General features: G+C 34.5%; 2 protein-coding genes across 3 annotated transcripts; one reads left to right on the forward strand and one right to left on the reverse strand.

The window, feature by feature from the left end:
• The first annotated feature begins 389 nt into the window (after positions 1-389).
• Positions 390-20,457, forward strand: LOC134281704 (carnitine O-palmitoyltransferase 1, liver isoform-like). 2 transcript variants are annotated; one of them, XM_062764138.1, is made up of 19 exons: positions 390-549; positions 813-949; positions 2,215-2,389; positions 2,771-2,872; positions 3,120-3,335; positions 3,523-3,630; positions 3,992-4,076; positions 4,608-4,722; positions 5,391-5,547; positions 5,868-5,915; positions 7,266-7,373; positions 7,653-7,678; positions 11,709-11,774; positions 13,650-13,734; positions 14,210-14,374; positions 14,499-14,633; positions 14,873-15,061; positions 15,511-15,681; positions 18,168-20,457. In XM_062764138.1, exons 1-19 carry the CDS (start codon positions 409-411, stop codon positions 18,237-18,239), a joined length of 2,301 nt encoding a protein of 766 aa, XP_062620122.1. In that variant the 5' UTR covers positions 390-408; the 3' UTR covers positions 18,240-20,457. The 2 variants fall into 2 exon arrangements, with proteins under 2 accessions (XP_062620122.1, XP_062620124.1); XM_062764140.1 differs by lacking the exon at positions 11,709-11,774 and adding an exon at positions 12,829-12,891.
• LOC134281703 (glycogen phosphorylase, muscle form-like) lies at positions 20,449-23,398 on the reverse strand. The gene is made up of 2 exons (XM_062764137.1): positions 21,013-23,398; positions 20,449-20,768 (listed from the first exon to the last, which is right to left on the reverse strand). Exons 1-2 carry the CDS (start codon positions 23,319-23,321, stop codon positions 20,546-20,548), a joined length of 2,532 nt encoding a protein of 843 aa, XP_062620121.1. The 5' UTR covers positions 23,322-23,398; the 3' UTR covers positions 20,449-20,545.
• Positions 23,399-24,797: the final 1,399 nt, after the last annotated feature.

Below are 24,797 nucleotides of genomic sequence, written 5' to 3' on the forward strand. Positions count from 1 at the left end.
ATATATGTACAAGAAAGTTAAAATATACTTAAGTCACCTCTACCGGCCGCCTAAATTTCGCTAAGATCACCAAGTCTTAGTATCCTTCTAGTTACGGTCTTAAGTTTTAGACTGTTTTAAAGTCCTACTTAAGCACGGTCTTAGACTTAAGTAGCCTTTATGTTACGACCCCCAGGTTCAAATCCCAGTTTGGTCTTTCACAATCTTTGTCCGTCCCCTCCAGTTACAAACTAAATATTTTTTTAATATTAATAGTGTGAATTTCTCAGTAAAAGAAAATATAGGGATGGAACGCAATGATAAGTTACAGGATGGCCATGTGCTGATTGTGCAGCCAATCGGATTTCTGATTTACTAATGAATATTTATGCGAACTTTAGGTGAGAGTTCCAGAATCTCCCTGTCAACATGGCTGAAGCCCACTCCGCTGTGGCATTCTCATTCTCCGTCACCCATGAAGGAGTCAATGTGGACGTCAACCACGAGGCGCTGAAGGCGGTGTTTAAGAGTGGTATGAGATCCATCAAAAAATCTCTTGGAAGGATCAAGGTAAATCCAGGATAGGGTCATTCTGTTATTTTTGGCATCAATTGTGAGAGCATAAATCATTCAATTCGAGAATAATTTTGCTTTACCATATAGAGTATTCTGCTATTTGTAGAAATTTGTTCTAAAATTCAACAAAATAAACCGTTAAAATAGCTGTTTAAAAAATCCTCCATAAAATTTTTACTGGTATTATCATTACTTAATTTGACATCAGTAATGAAATCTTCATTATAATAAATTTTATGCTATCTTTCCAAAACCAGAACCAGATGAAGAATGGTGTTTACCCTGCCACCCCCATGAGTTGGCTGTTTGTTCTAACTTTTGTGTTAGCTTTCATCTTGGCAGGAGTGGATCCATCGTTTGGACTGATCAACTGGATAAAAACACACCTGCCATGGTCAGTAAATAATTATACTGTTTGTAGGTTGCAATGTTTGTGTGTAGTTCTTCTTTAACATGTAAACTTTGAAAACTTCAGAGGTGTGACTTTCTGTAAAAGTTAAAATAACAAATTTTTAATAGAGCACTTGATTGCATAGTGCCGCAGCAACAATTCATGTGTAATGATTTTTAGATAATTAGATAAGGACACGTTTGCACAGACAGACGGACAGCTAGACAGACAGACAGACGGACAAGGCGATTCCTATATAAACCCCCAAACTTCGTTTGCGGGGGGTATATAGGAATCGCCTTGTCCGTCTGTCTAGCTTTCCGTCTGTCTAGCTGTCTGTCTGTCCGTCTGTCTGTGCAAATGTGTCCTGTCCATATCTTTCTTATGGAGGGACATTAGAATCTACTACTCCACACAAAGATTGCCCATGACCTAAGGGTGTGTCATGACCTTGACCTAAGGTCATTTGGGGAAGTTCAAGGTCACTGGAAGAAAAAGTTCATAATTCGTGTCCGGTCCATATCTTTCTTATGGATAAACTTGGTAGGTTCTCATTTCACACAAAGATTGCCCATGACCCAAGGGTGTGTCATGACCTTGACCCAAGGTCATTTGGGGAATCAAGGTCACAGGAAGAAAAAGTTCATAATTCTTTCCGGTCCATATCTTTTTTATGGATAAACTTGGTAGGTTCTCATTTCACGCAAAGATTGCCCATGACCCAAGGGTGTGTCGTGACCTTGACCCAAGGTCATTTGGGGAAGTTCAAGGTCACTGGAAGAAAAAGTTCATAATTCGTGTCCGGTCCACATCTTTCTTATGGATAATCTTGGTAGGTTCTCATTTCACGCAAAGATTGCCCATGACCCAAGGGTATGCCACGACTTTGACCCAAGGTCATTGGGGAAGTTCAAGGTCACAGGAAGAAAAAGTTCATAATTCTTTCCGGTCCATATCTTTTTTATGGATAAACTTGGTAGGTTCTCATTTCACACAAAGATTGCCCATGACCCAAGGGTATGTCATGACTTTGACCCAAGGTCATTTGGGAAATTTCAAGGTCACTGAAAGAAAAATTTCATGATTCATGTGTGATACATATCTTTATTATGGAAAAACTTACTTCTGAAAAAACCCAGCGGGGGGTATTTTGTCCCGTTTGGACAGTTCTAGTTTTCATGCAGTTATACAGATTTTAGGTTACCATGTCCCCCTGACCCACTTTGTTTTCCTTTATGTGTAATATAAGAATACATGTTTTTATTCAGGTTGAATACCTCACCACCTCTTGTTGCTTACTATGGCAGCTGTATAGTATTTGCTACCTTAGTATGGCTGGCCAAGGCATTCATTTGGAAGTACTTCCTACGCCTGCTGTTAAATTACCATACCTGGATGTATGAAAGTCGTGGACCCATGTCACTGAAAACCAAACTATGGCTGGTAGGTCCCAGAGTGGTGACAAATTAATTAAGTTTTACATTGATAATTAAGTTGTTGAACCTGACTGTATTTTGATAGTTTTTAAATAATTGTGTTCTTGATAATTACTTAACATTTTACATACAATATAAACATGTACATGTATTGAATATTAAAGTGCTTAAATATATAATATATTATTTTCTTTTTAATATCAGGAAATTTTTTAGTGGCTGTCTTCGGTAAAAAATTTGACAAAGGGAAGTGCCCATCTCAGATTTAATCTTATCAATGTTAGACAGACATCCTTAAAAATACTGTTAAATGTTAAACATGAACTTTGTAGCTCTCATAAAATGTCTTTGATAAATCATTACATTATTGTGTCCTTCTGTTTTTAAGGGCTTAGTGAAGTTAATGGGAGGAAGAAAACCCCTTCTGATGAGCTACCAAGCCTCTTTACCAAAACTATCTGTACCAAGCATCAGCGATACCATGAGAAGAGTAAAATACATTTTGAACTTGTTTTCTTTCACAAATACAGCCTATTTTTTGCATCTTTGATTGTTACCTTCCACATTATACACTTATATACAGTATAATTACATGCATATTTTTTTTATTACATTACCCGGTAACCATCATAACAAAAGGAGTAAAATGAAAGACACAAATCACTGATTTTCAGCATTTTATATGAAATCGATAGGAATTTGTTCCTAAATAATAATTAGATATTGTTTTATTGTAGTACTTAAGGTCTGTCAGACCACTATTAGATGATGAAAAGTATGCCAGGATGGAAAAACTAGCCACCGAGTTTAAGGAGGGTATTGGGAACAAACTCCAGCGGTACCTGGTGTTGAAGTCGTGGTGGGCCACGAACTACGTATCAGATTGGTGGGAGGACTACGTCTACCTCAGCGGAAGGTCTCCTCTTATGATCAACAGTAACTTCTATGCAGTGGTACGAAAATAAGGGTTAAAGAGAAATTAGAAATAAAAACTTTTTGGATTTTATTTAAAACGGATAATGATAAAAAAATTCATTGATATGGAATAGATATTAATAGATAGTATTGAAAATGATAAAAGTGAATTAATTCAATGTACATGTACTGCTTTGTATAGTCATTGTTTTGATTATTTTGCAGGATGCAGTTTTTATCCACCCCACTACCAAACAGGCTTCCAGAGCAGCCAATATTATCTATGCCATGTTACAGTATAGGAGAGAACTGGATCGTGAGGAACTCAACCCTGTATGTAACAACAGTATAGAAGATTTCTTTAATATACAGTCGAATTCCACTATCTTAAACATCTTGAATACCATGGAGATGTCAATTGAAAGTGATAATGTGGAATTCGAAGTCCCAACCCCTTTATTTTTCAAGTATTTTACCCTGGGTATCTTAAATCTCTGGATATAACAATTTTTTTTCTCAGTCCCAGTGGGCACAAGATAACAAGGGTTAACTGTATTTTGTTGAGCTTTATTGCCCACATTTCATTTCATAACTCTGTATGTTAAATGTTTGGTAAATTGATATTGAATTGCAATGATTTTTGGAGATGATGGAATAAAGTACCTGATCTAATTGTTGTACACTTGTTTTCCAGATTCTACTTAACAAGACAGTGCCATTGTGTTCAGCTCAGTATGAACGTCAGTTCCAAACCACTCGTATACCTGGACTGGAGAAAGGTGAGCCAGGCTCGCTCTGAACACGTGTAAAGTAACATAGAGCTAGTCTGAGGAAGAAAATTAATGGATAACGAACTGTAAAAGATATTTCCTGGGAATCATTAAATTTTATGGTGGCTTAATATTTGTGGAATTTGTTGGTACCCTGCAATCATGAATTCATACCCACAACAAACGAAGAATGGGGCTTTAAACTTTTTGAAATATAAGTGAATAAGGGGAATAACTTCTCATTGAACCTGCAAAATTTAGACAATCCATGAAAATTGGCCCCCGTGAATCTTAATGATTCCAGAGTAACTATCAGTATTGCACTGCAAATGATAATCAATTGTCAGATAATGCTCTGCAATGAAAATTAATTGTGAGATTTTATTCTGTATAAGAAAATTAACAGATACTGAGTTGTAAAGGATCCTTTGAATTTTCACAACTTTTTCTGAAAGAAATCCTTCATGTAAATTACATCATAGCACAGAAACTGTACTTGCTGTAGGAATGTGGCTTTCATTCGTATTCTTTTTTTTTCAGACAAGATAATACATTATAAGGACAGTAACCACATTGCTGTGTATAACAAAGGCAGATACTACAAATTGTACATCTACTACAGAGGAAGATTACTGAAACCTGTGGAAATTGAAAAGTAAATAAAATATGCTTAGTTTCAAATTCATTAACTAAATCAAGCAAAATGCCATTTTATTACATACCTAATGTGTATCACTCAATTTTACTGTTGATTTTACGCAATCACGTGACGTCGTGATCCGACTTTCCAGATTACCACACTGCGGTTTACCTGAATCCATATCACCACTCTCTGAAACTGATGACGTAGTATGCAAAAACATGACGTTGTCTTTCTTGCGCGTTAAAAAGTCCCTTGTTGTTATGCTTTGTTAAATGGATGAATATTATATAATTGATCTCTAAAGTTTTATTTTGCTATATTTAGCTAGTTAAAAGGGGGTCTATAATAAATTTATCATTATAACAGTAACTTGATCCGAAGAGCCATATCATGTCTCATTGACAGGGGCGGATCATCAGATCAAACTTGACGCTTCGCGTCTCGTTTGATCTGATGATCCGCACCTGTCAACTCGACGTGATACGACCCTTCGGATCAAGATACTATTATAATAATATATATGTATAAACCTACAAAATCTTTCACTTTAGTCTAAAGTCTCCTGAATGCAAGACCTTTCCTGCAATAGGATCTGTTTCTGGAATGTAAGAAGTCTTTTCACGTTTGACTATGTACCTGTTTTGAATAATGGTAAAAATTCAGCCTGTTTTAATTTGTAGGTCAATCCAGCAGATTCTTGATGACGATTCGACCCCTGCCCCTGGGGAGGAACACCTTGCAGCCCTGACCGCTGGGGACAGAGTCCCATGGTATCAGGCCAGGGAAGCATATTTCAGAAAAGGGAAAAACAGAGCTTCCCTGGACGCTGTTGAAAAGGTTGGTAAACATGGTCAAATTTTGTTACTGAAAAATAAAAAAACAGCTGTGGGTACCTCACTACCTGATTTATTCAGATTGTAAATTCTGTAAGTTGAAATTTTGTAATTTAATCCTCAGAGCTTAGGTTTTATATTTTGCCTTTTTAAAATTATATTTCATCTTAAATACAGTGTACCAAGAATTACCAGGATTTGATTATTTTACATGTTTTAATTCTTGCATTTTTGAGCAAAACAACAAATTCTTCAAAAGACTGGATAACTGCCGAAATGATATTTGTAAAAGGGAGATAATTATGTAATCAATATCTTTTACAGGCAGCCTTCTTTGTTACTCTTGATGATGAACCACAGAGTTATGATCCAGTAAGTTCTCATTCTGTGTGATTTTACAAGTTTGTCAATCTGGGCATACATCATATACTGTAAACTAACTATTATTCGCGTCATCTTTTCTTCATGCTTTGTCCATTTGACAGGAATAAAAGTTGGTTTACAGTATGTGTTGGATGGACAGAAAATAACCATAACAAGAGGTTGATAAGATATTTTTTTTACTGTATATAAAATTGAGATTGTGCAAAAATTGTACTGAGCATTGTCCCTATTTTATTAGACAGTTTCCATGTATGGGGTTATGGTTAATTATAGATCTCTATGAATCTGCAAGACGTTGCAATTCTTTAAGAAGAGGGACATTATAAACTGTTCACAGACTTTAATTATCAATGTCAATTGAGATAGCTTTTGTAATTCTAAGAACCAAATTTTAGCGAGAATTTGAAATCCCAGAAGATGGGGAAGTCCCTAAAGAGGTAGTAGGATTTGTGATTTATGGAGTTACTATAAGGAATATAAATTGTACTCTACTTTTATGTGTAGCATGTCAAAAGACATATGAAAAATTATATTATCATGAATATTAAATATTAAATGAACATGGCAGGGATTTTCCACGCACTTTTGGGAATGGGACCCAGGCCCTTGGAATTGGGAATTTTACAGAACTATGAACCAGAGACTTGATCATTATAATAAAGTTCTAAACAATTTCCAAATCTGACCATGTTTGAATTTGTGAATTACATTGTATTATCAAGTTAACTTCTGAAGTTCTTCTGCATTCCAAAATTGAACATGTGCAGTTCATTTTGGGGAAAAAGGGAGGGGTTTTGCAATTGGGAATGGGGCCCATATTCAGCCCTACAGGGGGTAGTGGAAAATCCCTGCATGATACTAGTATAACATCATCTCAATTCCTGAATATCATTCCTCAATACAAGTGTTGTAGATGTTAAAGGATTTCAGGAACTGTTTTCTGTTGAATCCATGATTTCATGAAGCACATTATGATCATTTATTAAAATCGTTAATAAAAGATCAAACCTCCCAGTTATTGATATATTAAGCTGACTATATATTACTACATTTACCTACTCTATTCATGCATTCATCATGTAACCTAAGTTTGTGATATATAATTACCCCGGTAAATGTTTAGTAGTTCTTTGTTGTTAATAAGAACTGAAAAGATACAATGTACTTAAAAATCATTAATTTAGGTTGAAACAGTTAATATGATGTGTAGTTTTAGTAACAAAAATTTTAAAAGAAAGTACTGAAAATAACTTGAATCATTGAATTGATTTTAAGATTTCAACAATAAGTGTTCCATTAAAAAAAAACGACATCACTAAAAATTCAATATAATTACAGAAAGAGCCGTCCAAATTGAGCCAGTTTGGGCGTGCCATGCTCCATGGGAAGGGATATGACAGGTGGTTTGATAAATCCTTCACGCTGGTGGTCACATCCAACGGCAGGGTGAGTATTTATCTGATGGGGCAGTAAAAAAGGGTATCTCAGAGGAAAGGAGACTATTTTAGTTTGATCTCTTAGGCATTTATTTGATATACCAATGTATTTCATTTAATGTCTTTTTTCATTCTTTTTTTTTATTTTTCTGAACTTTCATGCATTAATTTCACAATCAAATTGTGAGAATGTTTTCTCATAATTTGTCATTACTTTAAAATTTTGATTTTTCACAGCATAAATGACTAGTGATCCTGCTTATTTTGAATGTTATCAAAATAATTGTAGGTTGGATTCAATGCTGAACATTCTTGGTGAGTTTACATTTTCCTAAAAAACAAATACATTAATATGGCAAGAGATATACCATTTCTGGCCTTAAATGCTGGAAACATATATGTAAAATAGGTAGGGGAGGAACATCGAAAGTCGGACGCTTTTTCGGACCCTCTCGTATGTACCTTCGGTACGCGCTCCAAACTCGTAACACATAACCGGAAAGTTGTACGTCACATAAAATGATGTTTTCACCCTCTTTCTATTCTTAATTTTCATTGGTTAAAAGCTTTGTAATGCTATAAATCAAAACCAAACACGGAAAGGCAAAGGCTGATAAAGTCGGACAGCGACAGTGAAAGTCGGACATGTAGAATTTAAAGTCGGACACTTACTAGTTTCGGCATTTAAAGTCCAATTTACTTCATTTTTTAGGTGTTAAATCGTAGTGGAGCAGGCACAAAGTATCAGGGGGTGGGGGTGGGGGGCTGACCCCTCACTTTCCCCCCAAACACTTACTTTACACTATTGAAAATTCAAGTTCATTGAAAGGCTGTTTGTCCCACCTCTACCTTTTTATTACCGTCAAATCAGGGTATTCTGGTAATATGTATGAATAAAAGTTTTTGAAAGATGTAATCAAATGGAACGTATCCTCCCATCAACCTCCAAAATATAATTTTCTTTGAGTTTGGACCATTCCTTCTTTCTTCTCGTTTTCTTTATTCACTCAGGTAAGTTGATTTTTTTAAATTTAATTTTCTAGCCCCTCCCCAGCTTACAAAAATGATACCAATTAAGTGCCAGGGAAAAAATTCATGAACATTTAAAGTTATTTTTACGTATAATATACTTAGTAATCGTGTGGATTTATCATTATTTTGATTTTTTCCATTTATATACCAAGAAATTTAAATTAACATAATTTTTATAGTACATGTATTTTGCGATCTATAATCTATAAACTCATGGGTTATCGCGTGAATAATTTTTTTGGGTTTAAATTGTCCCCAAAATTAATCCCATGTTACATAAATGGTTATAGACAGAAAACTATATACCCCGCTATCTTTACATTAGAATCTGTAATTCATTTAATTTTCAAGAAAGAGACCTTTCTTTTTTCCTGAATGAGTGATGAGCTATAAACATGAAACTCAAATAAAGCCACAAATAAATTGACTTGATTTTTTAATAGATTTTCTTTTCTTCTCTTTCTTTCCCTTTCCTTCTTTTATTTTCCTCGGTTTATGTATACAGTATTTCATTTCTCTGCAATATTATATCAGTTTGTTGCTGTTAAAATTCAATGAGATCGTTGTTGCTTTACGTGTTTTTCATTGTTTTTTCTGAAATGAAACAATTTCTATAAGGTAAGTGATAAAACGGTTTTTTTTTTTATTTCTTCCTTCCAAAAAGTTTGTAGCGAATCGGCAGAATTTGATTTACAAAAGCTTAAATACTCTTAAATTGCCAGTAAGTTTAATAACATTATAATAAATCGTTTTAGTTTTTAAAAATATGACAATTAAAATACAATTTATTCCATATAATGTGTTGTCCGACTTTAAATTCTCCTCTGTCCGACTTTAAATGACCGAGTATGTAAAGTCGGACAGTTTAATTTTCATGGTTTTATAAATAAATATCCACCATAAAGTTATAATTATGGGAATAATTAATATAAATCATGTAAAAGTATATGATTTAATTACAAAAGATACTGGCAATCACGGAGTACCGACGGCAAACTGAAGATTTCGCCAAGGATAACTAGGTCACTGTCGACAGGTGCGCGCTCGGTGCGCATGCGAATTTTATCCGGATCCGTGAGATGCGTATGTATCCTCCAAATTTTAGACATTACTTCAAACGTTTTCACGACTATATATGTACGAAACAACCATAAACATCCTGTAGATGGAGATACTAAAAGAAAAATACACATGACACTAAATTTAGAAACGATTTTATTCTGAAAGAGAAAACTGTCCGACATTCGATGCTGTCCGACTTTAGCTGTTCCTCCCCTATAGTTTCTTAGTTGGTTTAATACTTACTGGATCGTATCGAATAACTTTTTTTATTATATCATTGAATAATTTCCATCTCTCTGATTGGCTGAGATCCAACTATGTTAGAAAAATACTACGTTGTATTGACCTGCACGTGACGTTCCAGGTGAATACAAGGATTTATTTCCTCTACATTGATCTAAAAATAGATCGGGAAATTCCAAATTCATACAAATTGTTTTGGAAAGCTATTTAAATGCCTACGACTTTTTTTTTTTTTTTTTTTTACATGTGAACAAAACATAAGTGAATATATATTTTCAGTTTAGGGTGGTAAGACGGAATGCAGGACCCCCTTCCAACACTTTAAGTGAACAACAATTTTTACTTTTTGGCAGTCAGTTTTCCCTGATAATACTCCTTCCTTTAAAAATCTATCCTATAAAAAAGACTGACATTATATTTTTTTTTCATGGTAACTAAAATTGATAAAAACATTTCAAATTAATATGACTGTTAAGGTTTATTTACATTTTAAGTCTGCTTCTCTCTTGTATTTGTGTAGGACTTAATCAAATGCAAACAAGTAATGAGCCGTATCATTTTATCAGTGAATCATATAATAAAACAATTATTGCTGTTTTTTCGGTCAATACAATGATTTAGCCATCTTCGAAGTACAATATTCACCTCGCCCTTCGGGCTCGGTGAATATTGTACTCCTCAGATGGCTAAATCATTGTATTGACCTCAAAAGACAGCAATAACTGTATAATATCTGATTTCTATCTTGAAAGTGTTTTTTTTTTTTTTTTTTTGAATTTTATAAACCTAATGAATTTAAGTGCTTTTGGCACTATTAAGGGAACAAAATCTAACTGTGCCAAATTGGTGGAATTTAATTTAGTTTTGTATTATGAATTATAGTTTTAAAATTTGTCTGTGAGATGAAATTTATATTATTTAAGTATTGTTTTGAACTTAAAATTATGAACACAGTAATTGAATTGAAGTCATAGTGTGAAGTTTTCTGTAATAGGTAAAAAAAAAAATATATAAATTTCATTTCACTGTGTTACATGTATTTCAAAGTTGATATGACTTTTAAGAAAATCTGAAATGTATTTGAAATGTTTAATTTTGAATTGAAAATTTAATTTGTTATTTTGATATGAATGGTTATATATTTGGTTTTTGAAAATGTGTTCACACTAATCTAATATCTATGTTGTGTGCTTGTGTGCAGTGTGACAATACAATTTTCAGTTTCCTCTTTTTCTGCTGTCCTAATTTTCCGATGTATCCATAACAACTTGCGAGTGATCTCAGATGTCAACAGAGCCAAAAATCAACAGGCCCTCTGGCTCCAGGGCCATAAAACTTAGACGAGCTCACCTCGCACTTCTACAAAAGGAATATATATAGTGAGATTGAGATTAAAATTGAGCTCGTCTAAGTTTTATGGCCCCTGGGCCAGGTCTTGATTTGAGCAAAAACAGTTTGGCTTATTCCAGCTAGTTCATGATTCTGCCTTTCACTGCATATTGGTGTATCTTGAATGTTTGACAATGGCACAAAATAACGAGACTTTCACGTTTATAGGGGAATTAAAAATGAAATACTGAGGTTTAATAATCAATGTGTGTGACGTTAAGGATTAATGCTAAAAAATATTACGAATGTATTATGGATTAATGCCCGATAAAGGACTAACTGATTTATAATTATGTTAAATCTTTATACGTGTAGTTTTACTAAAAAATCTTAAAATTCCAATAACTACAATTAAAGGACTCTAAACCATTATTTCAAGTGCAAACATAACACAATTTAGATGAGCTTGCTTGCTAGGATTTTGATAATTTTTTTTTACTCATCAGTGAATGTGCCAGCAAATATAATCATTTGACAACATTCTTTGACTTTGACAATTAAATGAACAGGACATGGTTTAATATTTTCTGCTTCAGGTCATACATAATATGTACATCTACCTAAATAGGTTATATCTGTTGATGATTTATTTCAAAAACTACTATATTTATATACACAGGGCTGACGCCCCTATCATGGCCCATCTTTGGGAGTACAGTACATTTGAGGACTTTTTTGTACAAGGGTATGGTCAACAATGTGGATGAACATTCCTTTAACTTGGGCTAATATGTAGCTTACTCGTTATGTTATTTTTATTAACAATTCACAGTTTTGTCTGTTCAGTGCAGATTTCTGTAACAAAAACCACACAGATGTTTTAATTGGCAATAGCCATGTATATTCCACATAAAGTTGTTGTATGACATATTCCACTCTGAGTTATTTACCTTGGGTGCCATGTAATATGACCCCAATGTGACAGCCAACAGAAAAACATGTCTGATAAATTCACATCTAGAGAAAAATATCTATATACACAGTACATATAATTAAGGTGTGTTGGTCTATTCATGGACACACATTTGCGAGATTTGGTTTATATTTTTGTTACAGAAATACCTGTGTTTCCTAATAATTACTAGTTCTTACAATAGCGTCTTATGCAGTAGTAACTCCTTGTTACTGTTTTGGGGTGCTTACTTTTGATTTGTTGTTTGGCTTTAGTTCAAATAATACCTGGTAGTTTATAAATATCATATTATGGCATCTTGATACTATTGATGGATAGTAAATACTCTAGAGGTGTGTTGGGAGGCATTTTATTTCAAAAAGTCAAATTTTCATTTGTTTTAAATTGAAAAGAGGCCATTTATAATATTGATTAATTTTTTTCATAAGTGGGAATGGAAACAGGATAAATGGCCATGGGTTTATTCTCATTCATATTCATTTACTTCCCAACACACCTCTGGTGAATTTTTACACAGATAGACAACTCAAGGTGCCATTGATATTTCTTAGCCTGTTTGAATTTAATGCTTATAGCATGTTTGGATATATCCCATTCCTGTCTGTTGTCTTGCTATTTTATATAACTTCCATATTTCTGTCACACACTCACAAAAACATATCAGCTGTTCCATGCATAAAGAGTGGTCCATTCTGCCCATTTCTATTTGCATTTGGAACTTTTCATAACAACATCTATGATTGGCTAGAGGTATCAGCCAATCATTTTGCATGCTGTATTCAGAGTTTCCTGTACACTTGTTATAATCATCATCATGTGTAAACAGGGCAGACGCACCTATTATGGGACATTTATGGGAAGTGGCCACAGCGGACGATCGCACCATTGGGTAAAGTCTTTACCATCCCCCTCTTTTAAGCCTAATCGTAGGGTAGGTGTAATGGGTCCACACAGGTGGGTATGGACTAGATTATATTGGGGTTTAAGGCCCTCTATTGAACTATGTCTGTTAAACTACATCTTGGTGAGTTTACCCTGTGGAGCCTTAGTGAAGGGAAAGCTGAGAGGTGCAGGTATAATAGGATTTGTCATCTATCCTTATAAAAATGTGGAAAAAATTGAAATACTGCTTAGGAAAATTTTGTATAAGACAGTGATTGAAACTAAATTAATGTTCAATTATGTAAAGAATGCTTTCTTTAAAAAAATGTACCAGACTAGTATGTTTTATTGTACTTTTATCATTTGGTAAAATTAATGTAAAAGCTGTTCATTGAGACATGTGCAAGTTAAAAAAAAAGAATAATTATTAGCATATCTGCACCTTAAGGCTCTGTTCAAGTTTACTCTAACCAACACCATTCATCTGCTCAGTGGGGTTTAAATAATGTCACTTAATATATCCTCATCTTGTTATTGTTTATGTAGTTTATATGTTCTAGTCTTATAAGCTCATCTAATTAAAAATTTCATATCTAAAGATTTAATGAATTTTTTTTTCCAATTAATTTTTAAAATTTGCTTCTTTTAGAAAAAAAATGCCAATTATATACATAAAGTTTAAACTCAGATATCATGTTCATGTAATTGTCTCCAATATTTGTTGAAGGTTGATTCAGAAAAATGATAACTTGTTTTACATTACAGATACACAGAAGAGGGCTACTGCAAGGGGGAGATAACTACTCCTCCACCCAATCCTATCAGACTGGAGTGGGATCTGCCAAAACCTGTGAGTCCTTTATTACATGTTATGAAAGTTTTTAGAACATCTAAGGAATGAATTAAATTGCAACACCTGTTATCTGTATAACCTGGATTAAGGCAGTTTACGCTTTATAAACCGTGAAGCGGTTATATTTAAGGAATAACTGTCTTATTTTTCGAATTCATGAAGTGATCAATGGATTGGCTTGTGTGATAATTTGCATAAACGCCGAAGGCGTTTATGCATAAAATTATCACACAAGCCAATCCATTGATCATCTTCATGAATTCGAAAAATCTGACAGTTATTCCTTATATTTACATGCTTTGATTCCGCCAATCCACGGGCTCCAAGCCTGCTTCTCTCTAGGTGTTGTCCCGCCCTGCACGTGGTTTTTTTTTTACATTTACAATTGGTAATTCTATCTAGAACAAAGACATTGGAAATGTAAATATATGTGTATATCAGTTTATATATAAATGCACCCTTTTCCTTACAGTGCCTACAGGTCATTGAGAACAGTCTGGAGGCAGCTAAGCAGCTGATAGCTGATGTAGATCTGGAGTTGTTGGTCCATAACCAGTATGGCAAAGGATTCATGAAAGTGTGTAGGGTCAGTCCAGATGCCTACATCCAGCTCGCCCTACAGCTGGCCTACTACAGAGTAAGTCCTACATTGAGCTAGAAGTTAACTGCTTCTCATTGTGAATTGCTATAGAAGGTGTCATACTGTATTAATTTCTTTACGAGAAGAAGATGTATTACAAGTGTATGATTATTTATTTTAGCTCAACAAGAAGTTCTGTCTCACCTATGAATCCTCCATGACCCGCCTGTTTAGGGAGGGTAGAACAGAAACAGTGAGGTCTTGTACAGTCCTGTCATCTGAATTTGTGAAGGCCATGGATGACCCTGATAAAACAGTGAGTATAAAACAATTCAGAGTAGAATCCTCTATTAATAAAAGTACAAAAACTGCCAGAGATCATGATATCAAATACATGTTCAAGTACATGTATTTGACTAGTAAAATCATATTTTATTTAGGATATTGGAGATATATTTAGAAATATTTGAAATTTTGTTTTGAAAGCGTATTTGAGGATATTTGTATACTTCTAGTGATTTCCATGATAATAATTTTTCTTCTTGGAAATTGCAGAGGGAAGAACGCATTGCTCTCATGAAGAAAGCTGCTGATGTACACCAAATAAACTGTCGTAATGCCATGACTGGCAAGGGCATTGACCGCCATCTCTTCTGTCTGTATGTGGTTTCTAAGTACCTCGATCTGGACTCACCGTTTCTACATGAAGTTCTCAGTGAGCCCTGGCGGCTCTCAACTAGTCAGGTAGGGAAATGTTCCTGATCTCAACTAGTCAGGTAGGGAAATGCTCCCGCTCTTAACTAGTCAGGTAGGGAAATGTTCCTGATCTCAACTAGTCAGGTAGGGAAATGTTCCTGATATCAACTAGTCAGGTAGGGAAATGTTCCTGATATCAACTAGTCAGGTAGGGAAATGTTCCTGATCTCAACTAATCAGGTAGAGAAGTCTCCTGTTTTTCATGGAATCTCAGATACCGGTAGTTTTATAGTGCATCTTGGAGATCTATAATGTGTCTATAGAGGGTGAGAGCATTTGTGTGGTGTTCAGTGCATCTTTTTTAGAGAAAATATAATGTTATCATAGAGAGTATTTAGAATTTAAAATCTGGATATGTTGAACACTTGTTTCTTGATTAATGAAGCTCCTAGATAATGATGATGAAATGTATGATGAGGAAATCCTTTCTGTTACAGACCCCTCATCAGCAGACCAACAAGTTAGATCTGACGAAGCACCCAGAACACATATCAGCAGGGGGAGGCTTTGGACCGGTGGCTGATGATGGGTACGGGGTGTCCTACATCATCGCCGGGGAAGACTGTGTGTTCTTCCATGTCTCCTGCAAAAACTCCTGTCCTACCACTGTAAGTTATTATAACAAGAGGCCCATGGGCCTTATAGGTCACCTGAGCATTATGCAACAACTTTCCAGTGATTGAATTTGATTCATGTTTAAAGCCAGATGCTATGGCATTCACAATTTTGAAAGAGGCACCATTGATCATCATAACTATACTAAGCAGTTGCTTAGTTTGGTTACTTAATACCCATAGGCAGGGTAGGGGAACAAAAGATGCATTTCAACTAATCAGTAATATTCAGCAACAATCAGTAGTCCCCCTACCACACATGAACCCCTGCGCTTAGCCCTAGATCCACACTTTGCACAATTTTTGAAAAAGCATCCTTGCTTTTCAAAAATATTTGATTAATACCAAGGAGCAGGTTTCAAACAATTCATTCATTTTCAGTATATAAGTTCAGCCCCCCCCCCCATGGTACCCCTGACCCTGGGGCATTGAAATTCACAATTCTGGAAGATTAGTGCCCTTGCTCATCATAACTACATAGGTTGTTCATCTGCTTAATACCCAGGAGCAGAGAAGAAGATTTTCTAAGAATTCATGTATTTTCACTATATAATCAATAGAGCCCCACCCTAACACACTAACCCCTGACCTGGGGGCCATAAAATTCACAATTTTGGAAGAGACATTCTTGCTAATCATAAATATGTACTTAGTTAGTTTATTTAAGGAGCAGAGAAGAAGATTTTAAAAGAATTCATGTATTTTCACTATATAATCAATACGAGGTTGTCCCGTTAAACACAAGAGCCCCTAATCATCCCAGGGCCAAAAGTTTCACACTTTTTAGTACATATAGATAAATATACATAGCAAATTTCAAATAGATATACATAAATAAACAAATTAGATATTTTATTTAATACCCACGGCGCACAGAGAAGTCGATTTTCAAAGAATTCATGTATTTTCACTATACTTAAATTTAGAAATTTTATTGATTTACATACCTGTGTTTATAACCAGAACCAATGTGGCACCCATGGATCCATAAATTTATCACAATTTTGGATCACCATCAGTCAACTAAATGAGAACTCTATGCTCATCATAACTATTGCACTGGCAGTTATGTTTATTTAATACCCAGGAGCAGAGAATTTTAATTGATTTTCAAAGAATTCGTATTATTTAAAGTCTTTTAAAGTGTATAATAATCAATCTACCTGAACTGACTCACCCGGTAACACCATGAAACGTCGCCATTTTTCGTGTATTGTTTCTACAACTTGGGAATGCGGGAAATAAAAATTTAACCAAATTTTGAAATTTTCAAAAAGACGATATAATTCTAAGGAATCGAATTAGGATAATTTTCATCATAACTATGTATTGAAAACTTTTATTACTTAATACTTGTATATTCTTTACAAAACTGTTATTTTTATACCTAGGACCCTGTGCAAGCAGATAAAATCTTTATTTTTGTGTATATATTATCAAAAACATCATGATACACTTAAATATGATGAATAAACATTTCTGAAAATTTCTATATAATCACGATTTTAGAGCCCCACCCTAACACCAGAACCCCTGATCCTGGGGCCATAAAATTCACAATTTTGGAAGAGGCACTCTTGCTCATCATAACTATGCACTTAGATAGTTTATTTAATACCTAGGAGCAGAGAAGAAGATTTTCAAAGAATTCATGTATTTTCACTATATAATCAATAGAGCCCTGCCCTAACACCAGAACCCCTGACCCTGGGGCCATAAAATTCACAATTCTGGTAGAGGCACTCTTGCTCATCATAACTATGTACTTAGTTGGTTTATTTAATACCCAGGAGCAGAAGAAGATTTTCAAAGAAATAATGCATTTTCACTATATACTTATTTAGCCCCGCCCTAGCACTACAACCCCGACCCCATGGCCATGAATTTCACAATTTTGGTAGAAGACTTAATGCTGATTACAATCATACCAACAGTTGACTGCTTGATTCCAGGAGTAAAGAAGAAGATTTTTAAAGATTGCATTAATTTTAGTGGTTTTGGCCCCACCCCTCAGGCCCCAGGGGGGCAGCGATCATGAAATTCACAATTTTTGTTCCCCTTCACCCATAGATGCTTTGTGCCAAATTTGGTTGAAATTGGTTCAGTGGTTGCAGAGAAGAAGCTGAAAATGTTCAAATGTTAATGCACGACAGACGACGCATAACGAAAACAGATACAATAGGAAAACAGATAGCAATTAGGTCTTATGTTTTTCAACAGGGAGTGTTCCTGTTATGTTAGTCGAGTGCATCAAAGGAGGGATATATAACATCCCAAAACTTTTACTGTATCTTTGTAGACTTGTTGACAGTATTATTAAATTATATTTGTTATTTGTTGCAATAATTATTTTTAAAGATTTAGTCGTCTTTGCTCAAATTAATTTAGATATACTCTAAAAAATGTATATATGATAAGTTTATTTTAACAAAACCTCATTTAAATGGAAAGAAATCTGATTATACATTTATTTATTGTAGAGTTCTAAGAAGATGGTGAACTCCATAGTGCAAGCTTTAGCTGATATAAAGACACTCTTTGAACAACATTAATGTTGAGGATCAACTAGCAACTAGTGATATTTGTGTGGAAACTAATTTATTGATTTATTGATTAATTAATCAGACTTTTATTTTAGACTGTGTTCAGTATACTGTGTCCATTATTTCTGTTCAGAATTCACTAACATCAGAAAATATGTATTTTTTTCTCAGGAGGAAATTTTTAAATATGACAGGGATTACTATATATCTTGATATTTTTATTGGCATTTCTTTTCTAAAGTAAGCAAAAGGAATATTTATTGATGACTATTGAATTATAGCAAAAATACTTAATTTCTTGTATACACTAACAGTGTAATGTTTGATAATAGTTTGCATGCTTTAATTTCATCATACATTGTATATGCTGTACGTTTACTCTAAGTTAATGTCTTACAAGTATTACAATGGAATTGGACATTGAAGCGCCATAATGCTTGTACTCTTTGTTCTTTCTGTGGAGCAGTGAACACGAAAGAGTGAAGTCCATTGAACTTTACCAGATATACCAAGTATACTTTAAAATAATTGTTTCAACAAGAATTATTATAGTAAAACTGCACATGCTAGTAGCTTTCTGTTTTTCTGGGACCATTTATTTTCTTAACTACAAAAAGAAATAAGACAAGAAAAATAGCTTTTACGGCAAGGTTTAAGATTACATCAGATGCTGAGCCAGCATCATAGTAGAAGAATTGTACTTTGCTAGGCATTGCTTCAACACATCGTTTTCCTCCCAAATTTGTTAAATTCCTTCTTTCAGTTTTAATTTATTTAGCACAATCAATGCAATTATATTGGTTTTACAAATTCCTTTCTTTTTTTATGTACAAATTAAATGAACAATATTCAAATCAAGGTTTGATGTTGTGTATTAATCTGACATCTAGTTAGGATAGTCAATGCTAGACATTACTCCAACCTGCATCCAAAAAAATTAAATGTACTCACATGTAAATAATTCATGTTCTTCTGTTTTTACACATTTTTTCAAAGTTTGAGTTTTATTTTACGTTTTGTTTAAACATTTTTCATGTGTAGTTTTAGATTTTTTTTTTTTTGAATTCCTTGATTATGACTTGTTTTTATGTTCATTTTTTTTCAATGTCAATTCAATGCTGATTCAGTTATTTTAAAAAAAATATACAGTCTTTTTGATTGTCTGCATAGATGTACATTGTACAACATAATGTGATAGCATAAAAATGTACATACATTTACGTTTTTTTTTTAACTCAAAACTTCCATAAATTTTTATTTCTGTCTCTGTGATTAAATTGTTAGACACTCATAAGTAATTGCCGTAATATATAATTATCAACCACAAAGATTTTTAGAAGAAAATGACCAAAACTTATTTTGTTTTATATGTTAATTTTTTATTGATTATCTGTGTTATATAATATTTTATGTTCCTGTAATTGTCTTAAAACTTCTCCACAATTTCTGTCAGCATATGTTATCTTGTAGTTTGCTTTGGTTTGGGATCTTCCATTTAACATACAGTATGACAACGCTTATAGTATTCCAAGTATTAGTGAGTATTTGGATGTAGATGGAACAGAAAGTGAAAATCTTCAACTGTTGATTACATACACCATATTTCTTTTGGTTTATTTTGTGAATAAGCAAGACTGAAATACACTGTGCTAGAGATACATGTATTTAAATTCAAAGATCTGTACAAATAGTGTATGGTGATATACTTGTTTTAGGGCTCATTTCAGAAGTAAAAAAAAAAAATTATTAAGTTAAGTTAATGACATGAAAGGCATGCAGTGCAAGTAGTTTGTGCATGTAATTAAAAAAAAAGGGTGATCTGTTTCATTTGGGATGTTATAAATTATGTTATAGTTTACAAGAGAATCTATTTGTTTACAAGATTTCAAATTTCTTACATGTCAGAGTACAGTCAAACTATTCCAAAACGCAGTGCAAGTTTTCAGTCGAAAATTTAAACAAAGCGATTCTAAATGTTCAAATAGCATTAACTAAAATATATATATACCGATAGTCAGTCTACATGTATAAAATATATTGTGATAAAAGTTAACCTTTAACTATCTGAGGAATTTTGTCTAAGAAATACTGGAATCTTCATTTATAAAAGTATATAACTGATCTTTGTTTAATTTCATTTGTGCTGTATTACGTATTTGAAACTGCTTCATGTGTATTATATGTTCTTGTTTGAATACAATAAAATGAACTTACAAAACATATTAAACATGCTTTATTTTCTTAACAGGAAGCATCAACAAAGAAATATTATTAAATTGTCCATTTTCTTTTTCATAACATTTTAGGCCCGGGGATTAATAGTGTGACTCCTCATGGGGCGCCAGGAGTTTAATTCCTGTTGGATCCACTCCCCAAATATCGGTTGCATATTCCCTTATCGTGCGGTCACTAGAGAATTTACCCGAGGCTGCAATGTTACGTAAACACATCCGTGCCCATTCCATGGGTTTCTTGTAAAGCTCGCTTACGCGTTGCTGACACTCGATATAGGAGCTGTAGTCTTTCATCAGGCAGTATCTAATGAATGAAATTTGTGTTTTCATGATAAAAAAAATCTTTTATTAAATCATGGAAATTGTTATGCATCTAGCTTTCGGTGCATTACTTTATCATGTATGCTAGACATGTACCTGGAATAGAAAAGAGTCTTTCAAAATTAAGCGTTACATTATAAGTAAAATTATATACTAGTAGTGTATAGCATGTATAGGGTAGAATTATGTTAATGAATAAAAATTATATACATCTACAATATACTCACCGATCAGTATGCATCAGATTGTTGAAGATGTCCCGGAAAAGAGTGGGGTCCTCCGGGGAAAAGAAGCCATTATATATCTGATCAATGGCTTCTCTGAGTTTGGCATTTTCCTCGTAATACTTTCTGGGATAGTAGCCGTCTTTCGTAAGACTTTCCACCTCTTCAACGGTCATACCAAAGAGGAAGAAATTCTCTGCGCCAACTTCCTCCCGCATTTCCACATTAGCACCATCGAGTGTCCCAATGGTCAGAGCACCATTTAACATGAATTTCATGTTTCCTGTACCGGATGCCTCAGTTCCCGCCAAAGAGATTTGTTCACTTAGGTCTGCTGCTGGAACAATTTTCTCAGCAAGACTAACTCGGTAGTTCTCCAGAAACACTACTTTAAGTTTGTCGCCAACATCAGGGTCATTATTGACTACGTCGGCAATGCAGTTGACCAATTTGATGATAAGTTTGGCCATGTAGTAACCCGGAGCGGCTTTTCCTCCAATCATCACTGTCCGAGGAACGATTTTGTTCGAACCGGGCTTCTTGATCTCGTTGTACAAGGTGATGATGTGAAGACAGTTAAGCAGTTGCCTTTTGTACTCATGGATTCGTTTGACTTGTATATCGAACATGGAAGAAGGATTTATGGAAATATTAAATTCTTTCTCAATATAACAGGCTAGTTTTTGTTTGTTTTCCTGTTTAACGCGAATAAGATTTTTCAAAAAGACTTCATCCGAGGTCAGTGTTTCCAAATTCCTCAGTAAATCTAAGTTTGTGACCCAATCCGACGTGATTCTTTGAGTAATGAGTGAGGACAGCGAAGGGTTACACATTAACAGCCAACGACGTGGAGTTATCCCGTTGGTCTTGTTTTGGAACCTCTCTGGATACATCTCATAAAAGTCTTTGAAGATGCTAGTCTTGATGATTTCAGAATGTATTCTGGCAACACCATTCACTGCATGAGATCCAACAATACACAAATGGGCCATGTTGATTGATTTTTCTCCTCCCTCTTCAACCATTGACATTCTTCTTTTTCGATCTCCGTCTCCTGGCCATTTTTCTTCTACCTTTTTCAGAAACAGATGATTGATCAAGTAGATTATTTCCAAATGTCTTGGAATTAGCTTTTCCAAGAGAGACACTGGCCATCTTTCTAGAGCCTCTGGGAGAACAGTGTGGTTGGTGTATGCACAAGTGTCCACCATGATCTTCCAAGCTTCTTCCCAGACTAGACCTTCTTCATCTATAAGAATCCTCATCAACTCTGGAATGGCTAACGCAGGATGAGTATCGTTCAACTGAATAGCGGTTTTCTCAGAAAAGGCGGCAAAAGACACTCTCTCGTAGTCGAAGTTTTTCCCGCCTTTGTATCTTCTGATAATGTCTTGAAGAGAGGCTGACACGAGGAAATATTCCTGCTTTAGTCTCAACTCACGACCCTCAAACATGGAATCATTCGGATACAATACACGTGTTATGTTCTCAGCTAGGTATCTGTCGTGCACAGCTTGAAGGTAAGAACCGTTGTTGAAAAATTTCAGGTTGAAGCTATTGGGAGCTTTAGCCGACCACAGTCTCATAATGTTGATGGTGTTGTTACCATAACCGGGTATTGGTGTATCGTATGGCAAAGCACACACAGTTTGGTAATCCAGCCATTTTGTTCCGTTCTCATTCTGTTCGATTCTTCCGTAAAAATTGACGTGCAGAACGTACTCTGGACGGGCTTGCTCCCAGGGGTTTCCATAACGCAGCCACTCGTCGGGTTCCTCGACTTGCCATCCTCCTCTGATTCTTTGTTCAAAGATTCCATAGTCATATCGTATACCATACCCATAAGCTGGCATTCCCAGTGTGGCCATGGAATCGAGAAAACAAGCAGCTAAGCGCCCTAAACCTCCATTGCCCAAACCAGCATCTTCCTCCATACTTTCAAGTTCTTCCATGTCTAGCCCGAGCTGATACATTGCTTCTTCACATTCGCTGTCGATTCCTATATTTACCATGGTGTTGGTTAAGGCTCTTCCCATGTAGAACTCCATAGACAAATAGTATATCTTTTTGGTGTCTGTCTTATGGTAGTGTTGATGGGTGCGGATCCATCGTCCACAAACCTGATCCTTAACAGCGTGAGCCAAGGCAAAGAAATAATCTCGTGTAGTTGCGTTCTGTCGATCTTTTACCAGAGTGAAGTGAAGATGTTTGTTGAAGTTGTTTTTTATGTTGTTGACTCCTTCCAGTGGGGCTATACCGCGAATGCTGATCTGCCTCTGCTTTGCTCTAATATCGTCATCATTTGATGCCATCTTGTAGTTTTCCCCAGTTCAGAAACTGAGAAAAGTTCTGCGGAGACGAGTTTGGATCGTATCCAGTCGCAATACAAGTAATTGTGACGTCACAGATAATAGGTATTGTGTCGTCACATATAATATGTATTGTGACGTCATTCCATCTTATGGGCGTAACGTAAAATAAATATACCCTCTATAATTATGTACACATGTAGGTTCTAAGAGCTATGAACATGGTAAAGTTTTCCTTCAAATTAAAAAATATGACTTGCATGTTTATCGAAATAAGCTATTGGGGGGGGGGGGGGGGGGTCATCCCTTTTACCCCAAGCAAAAAAAAAAAAAAAAGAAAGAAAAGAAAAGAAATTTTGTAATCTATGTAATTTATTAACTTGAACTCTACTGATATACTGGCTATATAAACAGCATTTTTATACCCTTATTATACTGTACCTGTATATCATTCAAGTTAAAGCAATACCGGTATGATTTAAGCCCGTGTCCAAAATGCAAAAGGGTAAACTTGAATTTTACATGTAAAATTTGTCGTAAGGTTCTCTGTTGTGTATCTATAAGTTATCTATAAGTTAACAAGTTTTGGAATGACAATTTTTTTGTTAAATATTTTAAAATGTTAAAATCCCTTGTGACATTTGAGTTTATACATACAAAGGGAAAGCTGAAAGTGATTGTTGACAAAGCAATTTTGTTACTTTTGATCCTCGCATTAAAAATGTGTAAACCATTAGGCTTTTCAGAGTCTTCTTTTCGTAAAGATTAAAGTTTAATCAAAGTTCAATCTAAGTTAATAAGTATCTTCAACAAATTGGCACTAAAGACGACTTGAGAAACTAAATGCATACGTTTTTCGTAAATGATTTTTTTAAAAAAAATCGATTTCCGAGTTTACTAATCGTAATTTGACTCCATTTTTCATTTCTTTTCTATAATTTTCCAATCGATTTTAAACAATATAGTATTATAATATACAAAATCCATCGATTGAATGAATAACGACACGGATTATGAAGCTGAACACTTGTGTATTGTATTCGTATTTCTTTGACTCGTACGAAGTCCCTATAAATGATTTACATCTCATTGGTCCCCCTAACCAAGACAGACGACAAAAGCGCCATTCAGCGACCCTCCTCTTGGCTTTATACTTGCTCTCAATTATTAATCAAATAGTCAAATGCGAAAGGACTGGTTTGCTGCAAAGAAGTTAGTATGTTATTTTTGTATGGGGATTCCATGTGATTGGATCAATTAATTTCTTGGAAGAATTTTACTATATTTAAGGTAGCTTGAATTCAATTTCGTATGTTATTATTATTTCTGACAAATTTTATTATTTCAACAATGCAATGTGATTGAAGTTGTCACATTGCAGAGTTATAAAATGTATCTGATAAAGTATAATCTATCATGCAGAATAAATATATTATACTTTATAAGGAAATGTTTTAAATAAAATTCACCTTTTTTAAA

This window comes from Saccostrea cucullata, unplaced genomic scaffold, assembly GCF_032062105.1.
Source record: "Saccostrea cucullata isolate Sc308-1 unplaced genomic scaffold, CSIRO_AGI_Scuc_v1 ctg286, whole genome shotgun sequence".
Taxonomy (NCBI): Eukaryota; Metazoa; Mollusca; class Bivalvia; order Ostreida; family Ostreidae; genus Saccostrea; species Saccostrea cuccullata.